Source organism: Ptychodera flava (assembly GCF_041260155.1).
Source record: "Ptychodera flava strain L36383 chromosome 23 unlocalized genomic scaffold, AS_Pfla_20210202 Scaffold_24__1_contigs__length_23054250_pilon, whole genome shotgun sequence".
NCBI lineage: Eukaryota > Metazoa > Hemichordata > Enteropneusta > Ptychoderidae > Ptychodera > Ptychodera flava.
In genome coordinates this window covers 12,478,705-12,504,889 of record NW_027248278.1, presented here as the reverse complement: position 1 = coordinate 12,504,889, position 26,185 = coordinate 12,478,705, and the positions used below count along the sequence as shown (strand labels likewise).

Here is a 26,185-nt window from a genome sequence, read left to right as displayed (position 1 = left end):
GATGAATATGGCAATTTTCATAAAATAATTTACACCAAAATTTACCTGTGGTTATAATAATAGTATGAATAGTTAGCCTCGATGGTTTGGCTAAAACGGTGTCGTAGTTAGTGTTAACAGGTTGCGTATAATTTCAAAATAGTTCATTCACCCCGTCCCAAATCCATGTGTTCGCTACCCTGAGGCAGTAGATAATACAACCCGAGATTTTATTGACCAGCGGAAAATACATGGGAGGACAGACAGGCCATGGTACGCCAATCCATCCGAGAGATAATTCACTGCGATGTCCTTAAGTCAAATCCACTGGAACCAAAGGTGTACGAGCCATTCGATGCCATCATGACCTCATTTTGTGTGGAAGCTGCCTGTTCCTACAAGAACTCATTCGAAGAGGCCATGAAGAACATCGTCAACCTTCTCAAACCTGATGGCGTCCTCATGATTTCCACTGGGCTCAACCAGACTTTCTACCCCGTAGGAGAAAGACAGTTCTGCTGTCTGAATGTCGACCAAACGTTCGTGAAAACAGCCATCGTCGAGGCGGGTTGTCATATCTTGTCAGCAGAAGTAAAGATCTGCGACACAGTGTTGGCAGATTATGGTAGCCTATTATTTTTGTCTGCCATAAAACAGTAAACAACTCATACAATTAAGTGGAACATGTAAAAATAACTTGTCATTCAAGTCATATAATTTCCTTATTGAAGAAAGCTGTGCATCTAGGGTTTAGATTTGAAAGTTACTCTATTCTCTGAACGTGTCAGCATTCCAGCCAATATTGCATGTAATTTAAAGTGTTCTGATTCAGTATAAATACCATTTATGAACTTTAAAAAAAATAAAAATGAAGAAAAAATAAAAAAGAATCACCAACGAGGGCGCTACAGCGTGAACAACAGTGATTCCCTGCTCTGTATATAAACACGAAATGTTCCATTTACCTGATTTGATTTTGTCCAAAAATCACTTATTCGTCAACATGAACACCTGCGTAACACAATACGATCGACTTTATGATCAAGCTCCACTTCCTGACAGGAAAAATTGAAGTAGAAGATTCGTCTGTGTTGAAGACCTCGTAAATATTCAAATTTGAATATGGCGGCAAGTTCAGCCCATAAGGAAGACTGTGACGTCGACTAGTATGATTCATCGGGACTCGAAAGGGAGTTGAAAGTAAAGTTCACGATGAAATCGCCAACCTTAACTTAAAAAGTTATTAAGTGGTCATATTTGAAGAGAATTAATGGGTGATATGCAAACTCTGTTGCCTCTTTTTCGTTCCGACTAAATCAAGACTACTTTCCACTATTGGTAATGCGCTGATCAACTACGCCAAGGAAAGACTGACTGATCTTGAGAAACTTTCTACATCTCGACTTCGTTTGCGATCTTCATATATCAAATATTAAGTTGGTTTGATTATAGCTTCTAATCTAAGTTTAACAGGATGCTCCATAGTTAAAAACATGTATCCGATTCTTAGTCGATCTAATTATTGTTTCTACACTTTATAAAGTAGTTCATAATTTAGCTTCGCTGACATGTTCAAAACCTTCAACATTTGGGAATAAATTTTACTGTAATTGTATGTCACTGAATGTGCAAATTTTTTATTGTGAATACTGAACTCTGTAAAATATCTGAGGTTTATGTTTCAATCTTGACTTGGGTGTCACTCTATGTATAGGAAGGAATACATCACATTTGGACAGATAATTGGCCAGCCAACACGCTCTTGCTTAGATCTTGGGTGTATGTGTCAAGGGGATAACAGGAAGATAATTGGCAAATGTTTTGAATTGTCGTTTAATCTTGTTGTTTAAGCCTATGTAAACACCATGTAAAGGAATAAAATGCTCTTCGTCAGCTGACTAGCCCTGTAAAAGCAAGCACTGGTCTGGGAGTGCCAAGAACGGTCATGACTGACCAAAGTGTAAGATTGTGTTTGAGCTTTGCTTTCCCTACCTCTCATGTTTGACAAAACGAAAGAAAATGAAGTAATACAATTTAATGACTATTATACCACGTTTGTGCATTTGAATAACAAGTTATATAAAATCAAGAAATTAGTAACAAATTATACGATGTTCAAAAATAGTATGGGCATAAATCCATATTTATGTAAATTGATTTTGAAATAACTAAGAGCAATTTCTAAATCAAGAAATTAATATCATATTACACAAGATCAGCTTTATGTTAAATGAATTGTAAAAAGTAATGTATAGAACATACGGCATATAGCCAAAAATAATGTAAAAAACATGATCGTGTTCTCCACATGGTTAAATTTTAAATGGTGCCATTGATGTACTAATGGTAATTTACATGATAATCTCAGAGTCTATCATTGACAATTATGGGGATATTTACTAGTAAGAGTTTTTTCCAAGAAAATGTTATCGTTTTTAGCGTTAAAACTTCAAGATTTTTTATACAGTAAGTATCATTGTGCTATTTTGTATGTAGGCCTACGTTTGAATGTAGATGAACGAGAGCGTGGGATTGGGTTAAATTCCCCGAACAGTTTTGCATGTTAGGCCTTATGATCAAGAACGCCCTGCAAAACTTGTCAATGCGCTAATTTGTAAAGCGTAGAAACTATAATTAGGATGTCAAAATATTTGTACTTACTTTATTTCCAGTGGTACATTTTTGCAGAGACAAAAAACAATATTACAAAGGACATTATTGTATGCATAATAATATCGGAATTATATGTCAAAATATTGCACATATTCAACATTTCTACTCAAGAACACGCATCCATTGGCAGAACATGGGACAGGCTGTTCTTACACTCGGACGCTTCATACCCTCTCCACCACCGCCATGGGCGAGCTAGGACTATAGTTTGCAAACATTCTGAGTGTGTCGCACGTTTGCAGCTACAGCAGCTACAAATCCAAAGATGCTTAAAACTGGTGCATCGATGATTACAAATAAGAATAAAATAAAAAACTCTGAACAGTACATTCTGATAGTCTACACAGAACAGTTGACAGCTGCTTATGGTAAAAAACATTCGATTTGGCAATTTTGAATCTTCCAATTTTGCCTTGAGGCAGCCCTATTGTCAATAATATTCTGGTAAAATAAAATCATAAAACAATAAAAACTGCAAATAGTAATTGTAATAGGCATTTATGATGGTAATGCATTCACTATTCACCACAGAATCATCCGTAGAGCAGCATCTATGGGATTTTACAGTAATTGATGGTCGCTATGTTTAAAAGTGGCCAACACACCAGAACGAGGCTTTACATGTGAGGGCTCTGTATCCAAATTGAATTAAAACAATAAGCAGCAACTGTTGGATTTTACAGTGACTGATGGTCGCCATTTTTAAAATGTCCGCCACATCAGAAGGCGAGTCGCAAAACCCGGACCGAGACGAGACGAGACCAAAAGACCTCCTATCTTACTGATAGAAAATTTACGGTTTTTTGCACATAGGCAGCATCTGTATCAATGCCACGGGAAAAAATAAACCTTCATTTTATTCAATAAATAAGGTTCTCGTTCATTTTCATTTTCAGAAATTCTAATATTCTAAAGAGTTGAGGTCAAAGAAATATGCGCATCGTATATTGTTTGCTACCCTTTTTTGTTCAAAGTGGTGGTATAAGTGCACGCAGGGTTGTGTAAAGCGGACACTTTGACCTTTCAGCGCTCATGATTTTTAGAGCTCAGGTTCACTATCAAAGTTCTACGCTGACTTTCTTCATTACGTTCATTATGTTACAGTGGACGTTGTTCCACTTCTGTCTCAGTTAGTCAAAGAAGTGATATCCCACTCCTACCATCGACTTATGCTTGTTCATTTTCGTACATTCTCTTTGCATGTAGTTACAAGTCAGTGGTTACATAGCTCTCCGAATCTGAATCTTAATCTTAGGCTGCCTCAGATTCCACACACATAAATGAATGTACTATCGGCAATTTAGAAAAATGGTGCAGAGCTACTGTAATAAAAGTAATTATATGAGCTCTCAGTTTACTTGCCTATAATGTGTTTATAAATGTTGAATTTAATTTCTAAAAAATGATTACTTAAATCTCCTGTATGTATGTTTCTAATGCAAGGTTACCTATTTTGAATTCACAGTACATATCAGAGTAGAATCTTAATCTGGCGCTTATCGCTTTGGCCAATTGCAAAATGCCGATGTCGTAGTTCGCATGTTTCGAGCTCGCCTTGAACTCAAGTTGAAAAACCTCAACAAATCTTTTTTCAGTTGTTCCAATCGTTGATTGTGCTATCTCTTGATTTGTGCATCGATCTTTGACACTCTCAACAAACTGCAAGCTTTCTGTAGTGTTGTATATATGATGTATTTACAACGCCTGGCCTGAGGGGTCATTTTGGTCTCGTCTCGTCTCGTCTCGGTCCGGGTTTTGCGACTCGCCACATCAGAACGAGGCTCAGCCTGAGGTGGCTTGGTATTCAAATTGATTTATATTATGATAATCTACATTCATACCAAATTTCATGCTTTTGTCATAAAAATGCACAATTCTTATGAAAATTTTCGTTATGCCGCGCCACTACTACGTGTGAAACGGCTGTGGTGTTGACTCAATCAATTAATCCGCTGATGTGGACAGCTGATTAGCCAGTCGGCAATGTTTGCGGGAATTTCAGTAGTGTATACACAAGTTGGATTGGAGATACTTAGGACTTGTAGGTAATATAGAAAACAGTCAGACGGTTTGAAGTTGAAATCTTTATTTGAAATATCACAGTCAAAATAAATAAAATCAAATAAAGTAAACCGTTGCACAAAAACCCATCCCTCCCCACCCGTCCCCCACCCCAGGGGACTTACTGCTGTACCCTGTGTTTATACGGTATCGGATATTTTTCGTCTAGTATTGATATCAGAAAGTATCGATATTAGATTCTAGTATAGTTTAATATGATCGTTTAGAACTCTTTACATTGTATCATATCAATCATTAATATCGAATACTATCGATGTTACCATCTCGTATCGGTTTCAAAGTAGACGATATTTTACGATGACTTTGCAAAGCCTAACACCTCAAAAATATCCGACAGTATCAGGTACTATCAATGCTATCGCCTAGTATCGTCTAAGGCTTCAAACTTGAGATATTTTATGATGACTTTTCCAAGGTTCAGACCATATCGCACCTCAAAAATATCCGATAGTATTGGATAATATCGATACTATCGCCTAGTATTGTCCAAGCCTTAAAATTAGACGATATTGTATGCCGATTTTGCCTTTGTTCTGACCGTGTCGCACCTCAAAAATATCCGATAGTCTCGTCTAGTATCGTCGTAGACTTCAAACTAGACGATATTTTTGACGACTTTGCAGGGATTCCGATCATGTCGTTGGCGACATGGGCCTCAAATCAAATCAAATAAATGATACTAGACGATGCTATCGATTGTATCGGATATTTTTCTTTTTGAAATTTCTCCGGGTTCCGACCATGTCGCACCTCAGAGATATCCGATTCGATATACTACCGATACTATCGATACGATTGTCTTGTATCGTCTAAGACTTCAAACTAGACGATATTATACGATGACTTAGCCTGGGTTCCGACCTTGTCGCACCTCAAAAATATCCGATAATATAGGATACTATCGATAGTATCGTCCAGTATCGTCTAAGGCTTCAAACTAGAACGTATTTTCACGGTTACTCTGTGGGGTAGAGTAAACGTGGTGTGGCGACTTTGCCTTGGTTCCGACTATATCGTTGGCGACATGGTCCTCTTGGCCTCGAGACTTAGACGATACTATACTATAGTATCTAGGTTTCGGTTTATACATGGCAGTACTGTTTCCAAACCCAACTCCCAAGATCTGTAAAACCTTGTTTTGAAAAATCGATCCCTTCCACTGAATCAGTGAGGTTTTTAAAACTCCCCGCAAATCACTATTTTGATTTCTTCTTGTTCAGCTTTGCACCTGTTGCTTTTTCATATTTGGTAAACATTTTCAACGACTGTGTAATGCTTTCTACATTTCTCTGCATAACTCTTATTGTTTTCCTCTTGTTTGTCTGGCAGTATGAAACATGTTATGCTGTCATCTTTACGAATATTTTCGGGCAGGACTTCTGCTGCCATAATATACAGTAATAGTGATAAGGGGCACCCTTGCCTCACACCCTTATGAAGTTGATACTGCGGAAAAGAAAGCATTAACACGATTGGAACTAATTTGGGATAATTGGATTTTCATATTTTTTTAAATTTCTCAAAAAAATGGTAGGTGCTAGATAGTTGAATGTTGCAATAATACAAATTACCCATGAAAACAAGTGTGTAATGTAAAAAAGAAAAGCAGATAAGATTACATTTGTAGATTAAATCGGCATTATTTCACCATCCGATTATCCAAAATTAGTTCCAATAATGTTGTTATAAAGAATTTTTATCCATTTGATGAAGTCAGTGCCAACATTGAATCAACGACTTGAAAAGGGAAATCTCTGTTTGTCCTGTCAAAAGCTTTTGTTTGGTTAAGACTTATGACTATAAGAGGTTTATCAGTAGTGTGGGCTGTTAGAGTGCCATCTACGACGAATTCGAAATCTCTGATTAAGATGATCTCCCCTTAGTGGAGGCAAGTTGGAAATTGACAAAATACTCTTCCCTCGGATCTGTCTCCGAACGTTTACAAACCTTCTGAGAAGCAAACGAACGTTCAGAAACAAAGGTTTGGGTAATATTTTCATTTAATCTGAATAAAATTCAAACAAAATAATCAAACAAGGTAAACATATACACAACTGACGTTTATCGGAAAGGTGCCTGCACAGCATACAGATACATTTGGTATTGAACACGAACTTGAAGTACGAGTCTCATGCAACCGAGTGGGTTTTTAACTTGAAATTGTTTTGCCACCTTCTGCCGATAGAATGTCCGCTCGGTGTTTCGTGCTCAACATTTACTTCGAGTTTCTGATAACAACATATTGGGTGATGGGGCAGCGCCGTTGTGTATCCTTCCGCATGCCAAAATCTCTCTGTCACAATAAAAAAGGATGAATGAAATTTGCGAGCTATGCCCCTGGCCTGTCGAAGGTGAAAATAACTCGGCAAACTTAGGAATCTGTGCAAAGAACATGTACTTTTTAACATATACTTTCTGCAAAGAAGAAATAGCTTGTATCCGTTCAGTTGAATCATATGCGAGCAATCCGTGACATCATTCGGCCATCCTCACCCTGAAATCACAGAATGGCAGTCGAGATACGGACAAATATTAAAATTCATTATTTCATCGGTTCACATAACCATTGGACCACATTTCGATTTTGAGTGTGCTTTCTTAGCACTGTGTTTCTGAATTAAGTCACACGTTCAGTACAATAACTTTATCGGCCAAATATTTTTAACCGATAAATAAAAGTAGAAATTCTGAATCGGGTAAAATGCCGACCCACATACCCGTAAGGTGTTGTAGTCCCCAGTACGCAAAACGACTTTATTGTGGACAAGTCATCAACTCTAGTCGCGCTATGTTAAAAGCAATGGGAACTAAAAATTGGCACCATGTGATTCCAAATTTGGGAGCCTTCCCAGTTGAAAGTAAATCAGAGAGATTAGTTTTACAGCACGGCTCGGGGTCAACGTCATACATCACGATAGACTGTTCTGGGGAGTTTTATTTTACATAAGCTTTTTGTGTCACTATGGCAATAACTATACAATTGACCGAAAGGAATACACAACCGTAATTCAGTGTAGTTTGAAAATACAGTCTATTAGTACGACCCTAGCAGTATACAATATCTGTATAGTAACAACTTTCGCGGGTTTCCGTATGAATATATACTGCATCGGTTGTCTATATCAATGCAGTTGTGGAAATTTACTAACTTTCTCTAAATAGAACAAGTTTTGAAACCAACAGTAGAATGTCATATACGTTTTGAGGTTATGACACTTTTTGCCTAATCGTTTCATTTTTACGGGTTACTTTGCATTGAGTGTCAAGTTCGTTGGTGTGAGCGCCCTCTACGGGGATTGGCGAACTTGACACTAAAAGTGACCCTAATCAGAATCAAAACACAGCTGAGTCCTATTACTAGAAATGTACATAAAAGCAACGTTTTCGGTAGAATCCAGTTTGTATTATACTTCGACTTTTCCCGGAGGCACTGAGTACTCCCATAGAAAAGGTGTACGGGTATGGACCGGCCGAATTGGTCACTTTTTCACGGAAAAACTCACTATAAGCCCTAAAACATGGGTTGATTTTTCATCCGAAAAAAACTACACATGTTTCGATAGCAAAGCAAATGTCTCACGCTTTAGACAAACCTTCATATACAACAGAATAAAGGTGAAAATTCCCCAAATTTGTCAAGCAAATCCCTAACAATGGTTCATATTTTGGGAATACACATGCATTGGGTAGATGTTTTCAATGTTGGCGGCACACACCCATATGAAAATGATCAAGAGCCTGCCTCCCCCGCGACTTTTATGCTGTCAGAATAAAGTCATGTTCTGATGTTCTACTTCTGTGATGTCATATACATTTTGTTCAATATTATTGAAATACAAATCTCACTCCGCCTCAAACCGTCTTGTGTAAAATTTTATAACCCCTCCAAACCAGTGTAGAACTGAGAACTCAACTCCCCCTTATTTCAGCCCCGTGAAAAACTGGAGGCTTCGCAAGTTGTTCCGTCTGACTGCAATGTCTTCGCTCGGCGCCCGTGAGTTCAAATCTGATCGAAAATTTAAATCAGGAGGGGCCAAATTTTTAATGTCTGATTTCACTTTGCTGTTGAATTGCGCAACTAGAGTTTTTGTTATAAACGTCACTGTTCGTACCGTCAGGAAAACCAACACCAATAGCATTGATCGCGATTTCGGGTTTGTTACTAAATATAGCTGCACGCGTGCGACTTTCGGACAAATATGCTGAAATTCCGACAAATTTTGTTGTTGCATGCGCGGCTGCTGTTGCACCTTGTAGTCTCAGTCATCAATTCATACGAATAAGTGTGACGCTAAATAATCCATTCTAACACTCGCAGGTTTTATTTTCGTCGTTTATGCGGAAAATGCGGAGAAATGTTTACTTATGCATATTAATGAGATAGAACAGTGACGTCATTTGCGATCAGCGCTATTTAGCAATCTACCCATTTCGTAACTCATATTCGCATCTCCTGCCTAGAAATAAGGTTTGCCGATAAATATACAGCGTTTAATATCTTGTTATTGATGTATGGTGCTAAGAAAGCACATTCAATATCGAAATTGGGTCAAGTTTTCAATGTGAAATGGTCATTTGTTTCGCTGAAATAATAAAATTTACCCATATTTCGACTGCCATTCTTTGAATTCATGGTAAAAAAATGCTTTGCTGAAAAATATCACGGATTGCAAGCGATTAAAGTTTTGATAGTCACAAAATGGCAGTAAGAGGTATGTTCTTAGTACCTATTTTATTTTGTTTCATGAGCACTCATCCGCCTGTACGTTGTTCTGTCCCATGTGTCCGGTGCAAGTTCTGTTACCCACAATGCCCAATCAATATGCGCATGCGCCGTCAGTGAAATCGTTCAAGATGGCGGAGGGAGGCAAGCGACAAAGTTTCTTGAGCAAGAATTTTACAAAACAAGCGTCAAGGGCGAAGGAACGGGTGAGTAGGAATCTTGCAACTTTACAGTTGTGTGAAATTTACCTTATCTGTTCATTTTGGCCTGGTTATTTTGTCTGCATTTAAATACAGACGCTACTCCGCCCCGCTAGTGTAGGAAGGTAGCAACATATTATTGGGACCATGTTCGCTGGCAACTCGCAATCTGGCTCAGGTGGGTTTACCCCCGAAAAATCCGTGCACAGATGAGAAAGGCAGTGTTTGACGAAAGCCAGGTGTTTTCAGATAGGCCCATTGTGCGTCAGAAGTGCAACAATCCAGGCTTCCAAGGTTTTAGAAATCGCTATCAACACATCTTCAGAGCTAATCTAATCGTAGTTGCTGATTGTGTCCAAAGTGTAACTCAATGGCATCTGTTAGACTTCGCGTAATACGGTGTCGTTCACATGCACACGACGAAAACAGCGTGTCCCTGAAGCGATGAACTTCGATAGACTGTTTTTAAAACCAAATTTACAAATATATCTGTCGGGGTTGCACCAAGTAGAAATTGAACGCGTTGTCCATCCCCGGTGCTGACTCGAAACAGTTTGACAGACGTCCGCTTCAAATGACACTGACAGTTTTTGTAAACATACGTGTAGGCTGCCACGTTACTCAGTTCCTGAAGGTAGCCACAGTTGCTTGTAGTTAGGTGAACGGCGAAGGTCCTCGTTACCTAGAAAGAGGGGATGGGTCACAGGGGCCTTCGTCATGTAACTAACAGCAATCGACAGTAAAGCTAGCACACAGATTGTGTGCTACTGTCATTGTTTATGAAATCAAATCGGCTTACCTTGTAGTGCCACCGTGTGGGAGGAGGGGATATGCGTAAACTTAACCCCTAGCCGTTTTCTAGCTATGCCATATCGCCCATGGATTGTCTTGAATGTTGTGGCTCAAACCCTATTTTGACGATTGGTAAAATGATTCGAGATTAAGCTAAATTACCCCATCCCTACTCTTGGTAATAATTTAAAGTGGTACTGATGTTTGCTATGCAGGAATGAATGCCTACAGTTTTAGTTTTATCAGAATATTGTATGGAAAATTGGCATGTTGTACACAAGCAAATATGTCCTTCACTTGTATGGTTGTGTTCTACCTCATAAAACAGTTCTGCAGTGACAGTTCTAAATAATATCTAATAAAGGAAAACAGCTTTTAGTCCTGCCAGTGCCACATCTACTTGCATACAAGTAACTATAACTTTCAGCCACTACAGTATGTTGAAAACAATGGGTTTGTTCCAACATTCGGTTGTGATGGGAGTGAAATGTCAGTAATTAAAGTGTGGTTTTTTCCCGCTTTCATACCATAACAACACCTTTTCATAACCCACCGTTCTCCATTGTTAAAGCCATAGACAGAGAAACAAGGGAATGATTATAACAGCTGAATCTCAGCTCAGTGGGTGTAACACCAATTTCTTACAAAGGGTTGATTCTTTGATTCTATATTCGGATGGACAGTGAGAATCACTGACAATCTCTGTTTAATTTATTTGTTATTTTATTTTCTGTAGATCCTATAATCAATGCATCTTTTTGATAAAAATTCAGATTTTCCTACTTTTTGCAATAACAGCACACCTGAAGAACCCTGGGCACATTCTTGGTATTAACTTAGGGAGTCCCCTCCCCACATTTGATAAAAGGTGGCCCCCTTAAAATTATGTTTCTTGGTAAATTGTTCAGCATGGACCAAGTGTCCTCCAGACTCATCCACAATATTGCAACTTTTGACTAATTATTTAACCCTTTCGCCACCATGGTTTGGCCCAAACCCATTGTTATCAATGGTGATTGTGAACCTGTTTACAGGGCATTAGGGGTGGTCAGGTTCAATTGCCATGATTTGCCATCCAGTAGAGCAAAAGACAGTTGTCTATAGTTGCACAAAACTGAAAAGTAAAATATAAATTACCCAGGGAGGCCAAGTGTTATGTTGAATGAACCTAGATAAAAATTGCAATACAAATGCGTCAGTCGTACCATACAGAGGTACAAACAAATGAGTCAGTCGCACATGTAGGGTACAATGGTAGTGATAAGTATGAAAGAAAATATTTATAGTGACCGTTTGACCGGCATTTAGACCAACTTTACCATAGGAAATATTAGAGTTTGACCAAACCATTGTAATATTGTGATGAAAAGGTCAGTGCATAGTCCACATTGTAATTACTCACCAATCTGCCTTAGTAAATGTATTTTTCTTGTGAAAAAGTGACAATGACATTATTGAAATGGAGAACAAGACTTTCCTGGAAAAAAAAAACAGTGATGAATAACAAAAATTGTGAGTGTGAAGACTAAACCTGTTCCCCCCATTTTCTGAGAACAGGTCTGCACAAACCACTGATAACAATTGATTTGGGTCAAACCATGGTGGCAAAAGGGCTAAAATTTACTGATAAATGAAGATGCAGTGAACTGTGGCTGAACCTTCTGAAAGTGAAATACTACTAATGAATGGTAACAATACTATCAGCGATTGAGGCGGCATTCAAGTATTGGTACAGCACCATAAGTGCCGCCGTTATTTGGCCTACTGTGTTTTGTCTATGGCAGGCACGACGAGATTGTGACCCCATCACTTCTTGAATGTATTGCCACAATGAGGGTTTTACATGACGCGCATTTCTGCGTCCTTTACGCATAAAACCGGACGCAGGACCCCTCAAAAACTAAACCACGCGTCCCTTGGGACGCAGCAATATCTGTTGCTGGTGTACACCTTGCGAAGCTGCTGAACACGTAAAACACATCCCAGTAAACCTTACCGACCCCGTACTTTAACCCTTAAAGTGCCGCGTCGGTTTTAAACCGACACGGCATTCTCGCTCTCAGCGCCACGTCGGTATATAAACCGACAGTGATTGCGTTCTATGCTTATGCCTAACTTAGCTATGCATTGCCGAACTCAGCCAGATGAAGGAGGGTATTCCTGACCCTTTGAACCCAGTTTAGTACCATATAAGGACTAAAATAATGACATCATGCAGCCTAACAATCGAAAATTCCAGTAATTTATGCGAACTTTCTTCAAAAGAGGTCAGCGGTTTTCATGAATATTTAATCAGGTCTGCAGTTTCACCCGTACGCGGATACGGCTACAGTGCATTGAACGAAACACGTACGTACGTTTTGAAAGCTTTACCATGCCGTAGACACGGAAGACAACTATATTATGCCAAGCTACTGCCCTCTGGGTGATAGAAATGATAGATTTTACAGTTTTTTTGAGAATATTTTATGGAAATATGACGCGATTTGGTGACCAAATCGATCGCGATAGTGAACTTCGAACGTATCGGCGGCCAAGATGGCGGCACTGTGTGATGCCTAACTCTCGACATGGAACCCGAGGTTAAGGTTTTCGAAGTCCAAAACATGCAAGATTGAGAAATTTGTAAGGATTCGGTTAAATTGAAGTGTATTTTGTGAATTTTCAAGCGTTTGACTGCCAAAAAGCCCTTTAAACTGTTGATATTTGACCTCCGGCCGTCCTGAAGCGAGACGGCCATAACAGTCGACCCGGTTTGTAAATGAAATGTAGTTGTTCTGAACTGTTGACATTGCGAGACATTTCCTACGTGTTACGCATTTTTTTTAACTGAAATAAACCGGACATGAAACTTTTTTCTCGATACTTAGTGGTTTCTTTCCATTTTGTGGCGGATTTTGTGGCGTGCTTGTCAAAAAATGTGATCAAACTTGGCGAACGGATTGACTAGTATGTATGGTAGTACGAGTCCGTGACTCGATAAGCCATAGATAGTTACACACGCGTACGTGAATTAAACTAATGTAAGTTGGGTCAAACACCAAAATTAATCGATAAAAAGGTTAGTGAAATGTGTTTTTGTCTTCAACTCTTCATTATAGTTATACAGGCGGATCAAACTATACAGAGTCAGTTGAATATGCCCTATAGTTGTGTGCATGTGTTGCACAATAGTTACCCCTCCACGTACAATATGGAACCTTGTTGTCTCTGTGTATGCAAATTAATACTAATTGAACACAGTGAAGACCATGGCATTGATAAACTATAAAACATTTTTGTGAAATAAATTGGGACCCCCATATTTTGATGTAGGACTCCCATTTTCTAACACCAGGAGTCCCAGGGACTCTCAAAAGTTAAAAGTGATGTAAAACCCTGCACAATGGAATAATGTTTACATGGTGTATTGGTTTGATGTGCAATACCAGTGTATATATACAAACTAGGTACACGCACAGTACAAGCAATGAGTTTGTGACAGGACATTCCAATGTTTCCTGGTAATGAAAATAGCATAAGTACTTTGTTCATGATGTCAAGCACAGTTATAAAACCCAAGAAAGCGGCACGACATTGCCCAATTAAGTGACAAGAATAAAAAAAATATGTGCATGGTCATATTGCTTCCACTTAAAGGCACTTTTGGCGATCCCTGGGATCGCCTTTGTCTAGTATGTAAGAGGATTATGGAGGTGTGATAGCCTTTTGTTTTCCATTGAAATTGTAATCTAGTGAGTAAATTTTCTGATGGGACAATCTCGTGCCAACACATGCCTTTAAGAATTCACATTCTGTTTCAAGAGACAGTACTCAGATGTACCACAATGATTTGCCAATTGGTTTAGGAGTAAACAATTTGACAGGTGTAGAAAAAAGCAAAATAATCATGTGGCTAACACACACATATTATAATAGAATAGCGACAGATATCTTCAAGTGTTGTTATTCCTATAATATTGCCATTTCCTCATTGTTGACTCACACATTATTGGTAAACCCTGCATTCTTGAACCTCCTCACCCCCAATTCCCTATAGACTGATCCACACTAACCATTATTAATATCAATAGGTTTGGCTCAAACCATTGTGGTAAAAGGGCTAAGAATAAGTTTACTAACCAGCTTGATTTCAATTGACGTGGATCAACTTTTTTTTCCCAATCCATTTGTTGAGACCACTTATACGAAAATATTTTCTCTTATTTATGACTATTACAAGTCAAATACTACAGTCAAATACTAATGTCAGTAAGAAATTTTGTGACTTTATATAATATCGGTATCTACATGTAAATTCATTTTCAATTATATGAAATAACTTTCATTTTGAAAGCTCAAATTTTGAATTGAAAAATTTGTTTCTTTTTCATCAATTGTGCAATGTTTAAGAGGTGAAACATGTACAAAAAAACTCTCAGTAAGTTAGAAGTATATTATTTTTGTCAGAAATCAGTATAAAAATGTCTTGCTCTTATAGCAGACTGTATTATTAAGTTTCTTTTGCCAAGCATTACCAAAATAATACAGAGTTTAATCTTCCAAATCACAAATCTCACTTCGTCCCTTTTCAGTGAATTCCTGTAGTATAACATAAGAACAAGTCATTTACATGCAAAGAACGTACACCCTAATCCTTCAAAGTCAGTGGAAATTGCCTTGATTTTCATGTTGCCAAGAAGCTGGAATCCTGGTGCCATTAACCCACCAGTGAAGTCAGCGAAATTAATGTGTCCATAAATAACCAAGCAAGTTCAGTGACACACCATGGTGAGATGGTTTTCTTCAGAGAGCTGAAACTGCAACACTCATTATCTCTTTGAAAAGTTGTCATATTTAGTAAAATAGACCAAAACTACTGTCTATGAATATCAAGACATTTCATTACTGTTTTTTTCATACTGAGTGGAATGGTGGGGACACCCCAAGTTAATGAGTATTGTTAGATACACATGCAAATTGAATGGTTATGCCCCTTATCTCATTTCATAATTTACCTAAAGTATTATGTCAAAATATACATTATGTAATTATTTATGTTTGCTCAGGGAGTTATCAATTCAAACAATAATTGGTTTGTACAATAATCAGCTGGCAGCTACCCTTGAGAATTACTGGTAGGGTAGATTAATTTTGTCATAAGATTATTTCTGCAAACTTTTTCCCATGGCAGGATAATGGCTTTAGAAAAGTTTCAAAAGAATTAAAGATGATCATCATCTATCTATTGTGATCTGTAAATCAGAATGTCCAATGAATTGCAGTTATCAGTGAATAGCATCTGTTGTGAAAATTCTATTGCAATCACCTCTGTGTTACATGTACATGTATATTAATGATTAGGGGACTGCATTCATGCATGTGGCTATGAAAACTTCTCTGTGATTTTTGCCACTTGAAGTTGTTGCACATTCAAAAGCCAGCTGCCAGTACATGTATGTCCACTCTATACATCATACTTGTACATGTATGCACAATCAGTAAACAAAATATTGAATGACTGTGATGTATGTATCATGCATGCATTCATCTAGAATATTATTATTACATGCTATAATTGAGATTGTACTGCAGGGTAATACAAAACTCACAGAATATTGAATTTTAATTACATGACGATCCCAATTCACAAGATAGAGGGACTAATTAGATGTGATAGTGGTGGGTTGGGGTGTATATACCACTCTGCATCACGGTCACCCTACCCCACAGCCATGAACTATAACTGTGATGACCTTTGTTGAACTATTTTTGTATTCTTTTTTAAATTGCAAGTTCTTGTTCTACTCCCCGAAACATGTCCAAATATCATCAATTTAGCTTGTGAACACAGCATCTAAACACGGTCCCTCCACAAGGGCCGTGATCTAAAATACATTGTTCTTGTTTACAATAAAAATTTTTAGTCCAGACCAGAATTCACTTGTCAACAATAACAATCCAGTCTACCATACACATTCACATGTTCTTTTTTACATTTAATTTTGAGTCCAGACCAGAATTCACTTGTCAACAATAACAATCCAGTCTACCGTACTATACTGTACACATGCACATATACAGACTGAGTTGACAAGTTGAATACTGGGTATCATGCTGTGGAGAGTAGAACAAGAGAGTATACAGCATAGTAAATATGTAAGGGGAAAAAACCCAGAAATTATGCATGGTAGAATAGTGGTTTCTGTTCATCACACAGGGATACTCAGAGCTAATGCTGCCTGAGAAACGTATTCGATAAGATCATTTTCATTATAGCAAATGACTTAGTATAAATACAAAAATGAGCTGAAATGGTTTAATCATGATGCGATCTAAGAAAGGGTGAACATTTTCCCATTGTGCAAGGCATTCATAATGTGGATTACGGGTATTGTTCCCTTTATTGCTTGGTGTGATTGGCGGAACCCTGGTATGTAACAAGTATTTGAGCCAAAAATTTATCAGGTAACTTCCTGCTTTCGGTAATAAATGCTACCAGGGCGGGCAAATATTGATCCAATAAATATTTTCATGTGATTGTCCTGACGCTCATATATATCAAGCAAGCAGGCATTTGGCATACCAGAATCGTTAAATGAAATAAAATGTGTGTGTGTGTGTGTACATGTACAGCTGTCTTTTGCTGTCATTCAGTGACCGGGTTTTTCATCAATTTACAGACTTGATCACTTCAGCGTTCATTAGCAGACTCATTCATATGCTAATTTCAAGACAAAAGGTTTATATGACCCAAATATAATTTGATGGAGATATGTGGTGGCCTTATAATTATTGCTAAGCCACTTAAATCTAATCCTGCGAAGTTGATGGAAATTGCATTGATTTTTATGTTGCCAAGATTCTAGCGTATGGGGCCATTATCCTGCCAAACCAGTGAAATTCTGTAATATACCGTATATGCAGTAATCAGCCAAGTCCAGTGACACACAATATCTTTAGGTTCAGGGGGATTAAACTGCCCAGCTAAACAAAATCACATGAACATTCTTGAACATGAGACTCGCCAAGTTGATGAAAATAGTTTTTGCATCAATACCACTTTTCTCTGACTTGGCAGGATTCCTTGTTACAACCCAAGTGGAAAAGGGTGAGAGTACATGTAGTATTTGCCGTGACAGTGATAGACTTAAACAATTGCCCAAACTTCCCTCAATGAAACTCTCAACCATCTTCTCACCAAATCAAGATTAAAAATCATGGGTCACCCTGCAAAGCTTGGTACTAGAGAAACAGATTACCTGACAATGGCTGCCATCCCTGTGTTAACTCTATGGAGAAAAAAATAATTTTTGATTTTTGAAAAAACTAAGTCATGGAAAATTTTTCTTGCAACAATTCAAATGAATCCCACAAGTGGTAGATCAGAAAAGAATTGTTAAAGTTGGAGAGGCTGAATATCTGTCCCCGAGTCACATTGTATGTGCGTGTGTGACTTTCTTTTTTACAAACAATGTATTTCATGCGTGATATCTAGATGCATCAAGTCAACATAGCTGCAACATTTAAATTTTACAAATTTCATTGTTAACAAATAATGTTGTAACTTGTATCTTTTGCCAATGTTCCTTAGATACACAGTGTTTACATCGGTAGCAGGGGTCCCTGGCAACCTCTGAGCAGAGTTCGGATGACCCTTTAATGTAATTTTATCATTGAATTACAGACATCCCTGGTCGTCCATTCTGCTGAGTGTAAGACAGACTGTTTATCCTTGGTTTACTGTCCATGGTACAGGACAGTCTACACAAATACTGTTGATGATTACTATCAAAGATAAACACCCTTGATTGTTTAACCTGAAGGCTGCTGCTACTCAAACTCAACACACCCAAGATGTGTATTTTTCTTATCTTGTCAAGTGATGCAATAATTCTAGAGTCAGGGATGTAGAAAATGGGCACAAGGCGGAAAAAATACACACCTGTGTGAGCGACAAAGTTCTGGCTGTATGGGAGGGAAAATATCACCAAAATACATAATGCTAAGGTCTTTATAAATTAAAATTCACTCAGCAGCCAAACAAATTTCAGTCTGTATTAAACACCAAATTTTCTTTGTGGTGAGAAAATTATCTACATTCCTGTGAGTTGCAACCCAAAGCAAAGATGTTCATTGTCTTCTCCACTGCTGTACCATCTTTGCAACTAGTACCTTTTCTCATTCTTATTTGCTAAAATTTGTTTTCTCTGACAAGAGTATTTTTGGCAAATTACTACATGTAGTTATGTTACCTGGATTCCTCCAGTTACAACATACGTTGATGCAATCCTATTTATAGGGCCAACAAAAATGATATCAGGGTTCCCATACCATATACAGTGTCTCTGCTGGTATACACATACATGTACTGCCAAAGCTTAGTAACAACATTGGAAAAGTTTGACCTAGTTTGAGATTGAAGCAATACATTTTATCAACAATTTTTTCTTTTTCTTGGAATGCAGATTTCTTTAGATACACTGTACAGACCACTGGCATGTCCTTTGCTCTCCAGTCTCTCACTACCTAACTGTGGAACGATCCCATTGTGTTTGATGGCAAATTAGACTTGTACACTTTAAAATGGGGATGACAGGGTTGAATAGAGAGTCAGTCTTGGTAGAATGGTGAGAATTATCAGTGCCTGTAGGCAAGGCTATGCTAAATAATGGATGAATGGGGCTTTTTTAGAGATTTTTTGTTACATCAGACAACCTTCAGTACTTGAACTGAATTGCCATTTTGTAATTTGATAAAGCATTTTGGCTTGGCCCACTTCTTAGTGATTTAGTGTATTTGCATATTTTTAGTGATTTATTAGTGTGTCCGCATATAGCTTTAGCATCTTGTGTATATGTATAATCTCGGGGAATGATAGAGGGAATGGAAAAAACATCCATTGGTTGCTACGGTTGCTAAGAATGATGTACCCATTACCCACTACACAAATGAAGCTATGAGGAGTAAAGTGCCTTGCTTTTAGCCCACTACGTCATGATATAACCCTTGTGCAAAAGTCAATTTTTGTTACCTAGAGATGTAACCCAGACAACTTTTCACATCCAGGCAATATTTCTTCAGATTTTTTTCCCCGAAATTTTGATCAAAAAATGTAGCAAATGGAAAGTGGTGTCCAGTAGATCCAAAATCATCAACAAACTCACAGAAAAATTCATACAAATTAGTAAAGTGTTGCACCACCGTCCGTTGCACTAAAATTTTGGCGGGAAAAATGGCAGCGCTCAAGGGGTTAATTTCAAACTCACTGTCGTCTGAAACTACCGGTATATGGCTAGTCTGCTGCATGTACTCTGACCAAACCTTGCTCTCAAACATGCCATCCTTTGCTCATGAGTCCCAGCATTCGGGCTTTCATGATGCACCATTCAATTAATATAAATATTTGAGATTTACATGTATTTGTTGGATTTGTCAGCATATTTAAAATAATAGAAGTATTTCATGTGTAACAGAAATCAAATTTATTGAAAGAGGGACTCAAGTATTTAACACAGCCACATTGTAAAGTGTAGTGGTAAGTAAAGAAATATGTATGTAGGGTTTAGAATCACCAAAGTAATAAATTCACCCCTAATTCCAAGTTACTGGTCCAATCTCACCATTATAACAATAAACTTAGGCCAAACCATTGTGGCAAATGGGTACATTATCAGGACGTAAAAGATAAGTTGTTCACCCTCTAAATCCCAGCAAAGGCTAATCATCTAATCCTGAATTGATGATGGGTGTTTCAAAGGTGCTGGTCACGTCATAACCTTGCCATGGGGGACACACAGACCAAAGTACAGCCATTGCTGTACATCATTAGTGTGGAGGAACCACCTTGAAGTTAGCTTCCAAGCTCAATAACTTCATGCATGTATACAATGTGCTACTCACAGTCAAATTACTACATAGAGGGTGTATCATTCACTGTAGTGTACGGTAGCATTTACAAGTTGTTTCCAATAGCATTGGAAATCACACTCATATTTGCATCATGTTGACAAGTTGGAAACAGGGCATTTTAACATGCTTCCAGGCATAAAACAAGAAAATGTGTTACACAAACAGGTACCGTACAGCTAATGGACGTTTAGGAAAGAATTGGAGACCTTTAAGATTAACCCTGATAGATGCAATCAATAGAATACTTGATCAGAGTCGATACCATGAGCTGCAAATATAACCTCATTGAATTACACACCAAGGTAACGGCACAGTAGAACCGCCATTCACTCATTAGCATATTTCTGGTAGATAACAACAGAGCATGTATCCCTTCTGTCTCGTTATCTGTATTCTCTGTAAATAGAGATGATGATATTTTGGTATCAGACATTCCTTCAACACGTTGGAGTTGCTCAACAATTGAACCACTTTTTCGAATGATACAACTTTGACAAAGATAATGTTGACAGACAGTGATTCTGTCCTAGTTAATACAATTCGTCCAAACTGAATCTTTGTTTTGGCTGCACTGTGCCCCCTCGTTGCATTGCCAGACCTGGCCTGATCTAGTCAAAAGTTTCGTCTTTGTCTTTACTGTGTAGCTGTTAGCATTCGGACGGACTACATTTATATTTTGGTAGGCTTTGATAAGCTTGCATTACCTCAGGACTGGCCCAGTCACAGTATCAACTCTGCTGACATTTTTAAGGAGAATATCAAAACTTTTCTGTTTAGTAGAACATACTGCACAACTCTGAAAGCACCATTGGACACTGTACTGCATTTTGAAGTTTGGTGCTATAGAAATCTATTTGATTGATTGATTGATTGATGAGTTTCAGTGTTTTTGTTCAGCTGGTAAGCAGGTAAATGTTACCCACTGGGTACCCAGCGTTTGCCACAGTTTGAAAAATCAGAGGGGTGACCAATTTACATAACACTACATAATTTGCATATTTTTTGTAGTGATAATTATTGTTTGTATGGTTATCAACATATGAATAGAATGCTTTGTGGAGAACCCATCTACCACTGTTCCTGTTTCATTTTAATGGGGTTCCCCTTAGTATAGCAATTCATTCAGCTTAGGAGACAGTAGAAGTTGAATGTAACCAGGCTTATTACCATATTTACCAATATTCCCAAATCCGTGCAAAAGAGTTGAGTGAACTGCAAAAGCATGCATTCTACATATTGCTGACACTATAAACACCTAGCAAAGTCTATCGGCTTTACGTGTGCATGTACCGGTACAACAACACGTACTTTGGTGCGCCATACTTCAAGTAAAATGTGTGTACATGTAAGAATATATATCAAACTCATATTACAAATCTGAAGAAAAATACTCTGAATTTTGAAATCATTAACCCGGTTTTCCTCTCATTTCAGATGCTTCGCACCTTGGGTAAAGCTGACGAAACTAAAGACAAGAATTTTGATAACTATGTACAGAATTTTAACAGGCAGCAAGCGGCCGCATCGAAACTTCAAAAAGAAATCACCAGATATATTCAGTGTGTCAAAGGTACGTCGGTAGTCGACCCATGGCATCTTCAAACCTGACCGCCCCTTGCATGACGCTTGTCAATTTAGTCTAACTGACAGTGGCGACTGAATTTATATTGATGATGCTCCTAGGGCCACAAAAAAATTGAACAGATTCCCAGTGTCACTACTCTGCTGTACATGAATAAGTACATGCTCCTGTAGTATACGGTAACAAACTGCAGAACCTTTGGGACAGATATTCAAACTCAGACTTGACAATATTTATTTGGTCTTCTCCGCCACTTGGTGGCGCTCATTTTGAAGCTCTTGGATTAAATTTTGCGCAGTCTCATTTTTGTTCAAATGTTTCCCATTGGGTAAACAGAGGGGCAGTGGCCATTTTGGATTTCAAATATTGGTAAATTTGCGGTCATTTGTTTGTAGCATCAAACTTTATTCTTGAAGGTACATGTAGTATATGACTTGAAAATGAGGGCCAAACTTTCCTCAATGAAACTTTCAACCATTCTCTTTCAAAATGAAGAAAGTGATTTTACCTTCAGAAAATATTACGTATACTGACCAGTACTTATTGACTGGTCTCGAGTCAACTAGGAGGTCCATATGTTGACTGAGCTCCCACTGGTATAATGCTCTTTTGTCCAAAGAGCAACAAATAGAAAGAGTTCCTTTATCAAGTTATTTTGCAAGCCATAGGTAGTGTACACAGGTGACTTAAAGAAATTCCTAGAAATTTTAATATTGATACAAAAAGTGTTAGAGGACTCACCATACTGTACATATAAACTAGATTTTGAAGTCAATATATCTGTTTGTTTCACAGCTATGAGTGCGGCCAGTAAAAGTTTGTATGGTTTTCTCAGGGAGGTCTATGAAGAAGACTGGGAAGGTTACAATGAGCTTAACGACGCGGCAGAGGTAAATAACCCTTAACATGTGGTAAATAATAGATTTATGGCACCGCTGAGTCTCATATAATGAAATTATCAAAGATAGAAGTTTATTTTGAGCTGAAAGATCCAACAGAGGTAAATTTATCAAACCTCCAACTTCCAAATAATGAATATATCCAGGACTAGGAAGGTTACAATAAAATTATGTACTTACCAGGCAGACGTGAATACACAAAACTTGAAGACAGTAATGAATTTATCGCACATCTTCTGATCTAGCTATCACATAATAAGTTATCCAAAACTTTGAAGGTAACAATTAGCTTGCTTTGCAAAGTCAATAATAAATTTCTCAAACCCTGTGACTGTCAAATAATGAATTTATTCAAGGCTGGGAAGGTTACATACAATGAAATGAATGACAAGGCAGGTGTAGAGATAATAAGTCTTTCTGAGGTCAATGATAAATCTGTCAAAACCTCTAGGTGTCAAATAACAAATTTATCCAAAACTGGCAAGGTTTAATGAGGTTATTGACCTGCCAGAGGTTAATAACTCTATGTGAAGTCAGTAATAAATCTGTCTAAGTTTCAAACCTTCAACAATCAAATAAGGAATTCAACCAACTGCCAGTTGACAAATACTGATAATGAATTTATCTGACCTTAGATTATCAGGCATGTCAAGTGAAGGAGTAGTAAGTAGTTCCTTTATTTGATATTGTTCACTCTAATAAGATGAGTTCACATAATTTATTGCAGAATGGAGAATTTCTATGGGATGACTACCAAAACAGGCTTTCAGAACAAGTTTACAATCCAGTCGCCACCTATACAAATTCATTCTCAGACGTCAAGGTACGGTAAATGCAACAGTGATTTCTATTGGTTCTTTATGACAGGCAAGCTGATTTGATGAACGTCCACTGATCTTCCAGGGAGGTCACACTATACAAAATGCTTTCTGATTGTTTGTTTGTTTGTTTTTTGTTGTGTGTGTATCAAGAAAGCTTGTGCGGTAGCAGATCTTTGTCTCAAGTGTGACAGATTATATCTTGGTTATGTCAAGACAAATTTTATCCTGTAAACTTAATCAATACACCACGCAAAGTGACAGTATACCAGAAGATTTTGACCAGTTCATGAGGTATATGCACGAACAATACCAGTATATTGGTGGTGCAAATACTGCAATGTAATTGGCCGAGACGTGAATGTAAGCATGCTATATTTGTAATATAGCCAGGCTGCGACACGTACAAGCTCTGTTATCTAGAGAAAATTTCCTTTTTTTAACACATCACTCCAGAATTTCAATTTTATGTTGTAATATATAATGGAATGAATCACTTTAGCAATGTATTCCACTTGGTTTAAGTTCACTCCATATATGCTAATCTGACATTACAGACACACAGAGTGCTGTTGGTCAGATATTTTGGACATGACTATGCAATAGAACAAGAAGCTATTTGGAGACAACAAAATACTGGAAAATACATTAAAACTAACATACTCTGAAATATATTAAACCTCTGAGTGCTGTTACTTTTCACACCAAAATTTTAGGGCAACATTTTACCAATGTTTATGAAATTTTTCAGTAGTTGTTTAATAATTTTTGACCAAATGGACGTCAGTTTTCATTTGGTACAATTATTGATTGAAATTTTGGTATACTCTGAAAAAAAATAATCGTCCAGAAGTGAAAAAGTGTTCTCTTGGGTTATATTGTACTAGTATAAGGGTGACCACAGTCACCTGTGGTCGGTGAACGTCGAAGATGACATGGTGGCATAATCCCTAAACGAAATAGCCATTTCGTTTCCTGACTTTCTAATTCTGAGGCATATGTACACACGTCTATGGGAGCATAGACGCCGAGCGGAATAGACCGACCACAGGTGACTGTGGAGTGACAAAAATTTACAATGGCATTCAATGGTTGTTATTGCAGGGAAGGATATCAAAGCGCGGTAGGAAACTAGTAGATTACGACAGTGCAAGGCATAATTTAGAAGCAATGCAAAATAATCCCAAGAAAAAAGATGAAGGTAAAAGCCAAAAGGTGAGTATGTACCAAGGAGTAACCTGTTCACCCCTGATTTCCCGTGGACTGGTCCACAATCACCATTGTTAACAATGGCTTTGGGTCAGACCATGGTGGTGAAAGGGTAAAGTGTCGTGAATTTTTCGTAGGTGCATGGTATTGTATGAATACATCACGTCCTGTTAATCAGAAAAGCATTTGAAATAGCTGCTGATCTTTCTCTTGCACTTGGGAATCATTTACACACAAAACGCTCTTTCATAGCTTGATTGCTTTGAATAAAAAAGTTGATCTAAATCTTATGAACGTTCCATTTGATCCAAGTTTGTTTGCGATTAAAAGCTTACGAAGCTTGGCAATTAGCAAAAATTAATTTTAATAATTATTTTAATTGGTAACATTTCCTAATTGATCAGACTCTCACTGTAATCATCGCTTTTTAATATCAATCTCACAGGGTCATCAAACTTTAGAATTTCTCTAACCTAGATAATCTGAACCTAAATGATTTTTTCTTCACCATTTCAATGTGTTTTATTTTCACACATAGGTGCAAGAGGCATTCTATGATGCCAAGAGAATGTATGAAGATTTGCATAATGAACTTCTAGAAGAACTACCATCACTTTATGATAGGTGAGTGCTCACATACCAAAAAAAAGAAGTTGTTGAGTTAAAGGTACTATGGGCCTCGAAAGTGAAAGACTTCAACTTTTGCTCAAACTTTCCTGAATGAAACTTTCAACCATTCTTTTACCAAATCAACTATAAAAATCAGGGGTCACTGTTCAAAGATAACTCAGCATTTTGCGATATTTGAAATTCAAAATGGCCGCCATTCCTTTGTTAACTCTATTGTTGGAAAATTAAAGTTTAGATTTTCCAAAAACTAAGCTGCTGAAAGTTTTTCATTTTCCAAAAACTAAGCTGCTGAAAGTTTTTCTTTCTCCAAAGCTTTAAAATGATCCCCAACAAGTGGTAGATCAGAAAAGAATTGTAGGAATTTGAGAGTCCGACAATATATCCCCAAGGTGCGTTCTACCTTAAATGCACTGTACCTCAAACTCTTGGGTACACGATCCATAATTTACTTTTGAAGAAACTGTTTTCTTTTATCTTTACAGCGTTGTATTGGCTGGCAAAAATTGCCAAAATACAAAATGAAAATTGCTGTTGGCCAAATGAAAATTGCTTCGGACTATACTGAATTTGCCTTGAAACAAATTGTAAATTGCCTGGAACATGATAAAAATTACCATGGACCTAATGGAAACTGCTGTGAACCAAAACAAAAATTGTCATGGATGTAATGAATATTGCGATGGACGTACTTTTACTAAAAATTTGTT

The 26,185-nt window shown here is 37.6% G+C and overlaps 2 protein-coding genes across 3 annotated transcripts in view; both read left to right on the top strand.

Moving 5' to 3' along the window:
• The first annotated feature begins 249 nt into the window (after nt 1-249).
• Nucleotides 250-639, top strand: LOC139124434 (indolethylamine N-methyltransferase-like). The gene has a single exon (XM_070690565.1). The coding sequence runs from the start codon at nt 250-252 to the stop codon at nt 637-639; it is 390 nt and encodes a 129-aa protein (XP_070546666.1).
• Nucleotides 640-9,537: 8,898 nt separating this feature from the next.
• Nucleotides 9,538-26,185, top strand: part of LOC139124573 (myc box-dependent-interacting protein 1-like) — a 30,258-nt gene continuing 13,610 nt past the window's right edge. For both annotated transcript variants that reach the window (XM_070690706.1, XM_070690705.1), the window contains exons 1-6: nt 9,538-9,663; nt 21,775-21,910; nt 22,718-22,812; nt 23,549-23,644; nt 24,744-24,854; nt 25,387-25,472. In XM_070690706.1, the coding sequence (XP_070546807.1) occupies nt 9,544-9,663; nt 21,775-21,910; nt 22,718-22,812; nt 23,549-23,644; nt 24,744-24,854; nt 25,387-25,472 (644 nt within the window). In that variant the 5' untranslated portion in view covers nt 9,538-9,543. The remainder of the gene's footprint in view (nt 9,664-21,774; nt 21,911-22,717; nt 22,813-23,548; nt 23,645-24,743; nt 24,855-25,386; nt 25,473-26,185) is intronic.

What these genes read in the sequence shown, in the direction of transcription:
- LOC139124434 (XM_070690565.1), top strand. Translation starts at nt 250, where the DNA reads ATGGTACGCCAATCCATCCGAGAGATAATTCACTGCGATGTCCTTAAG.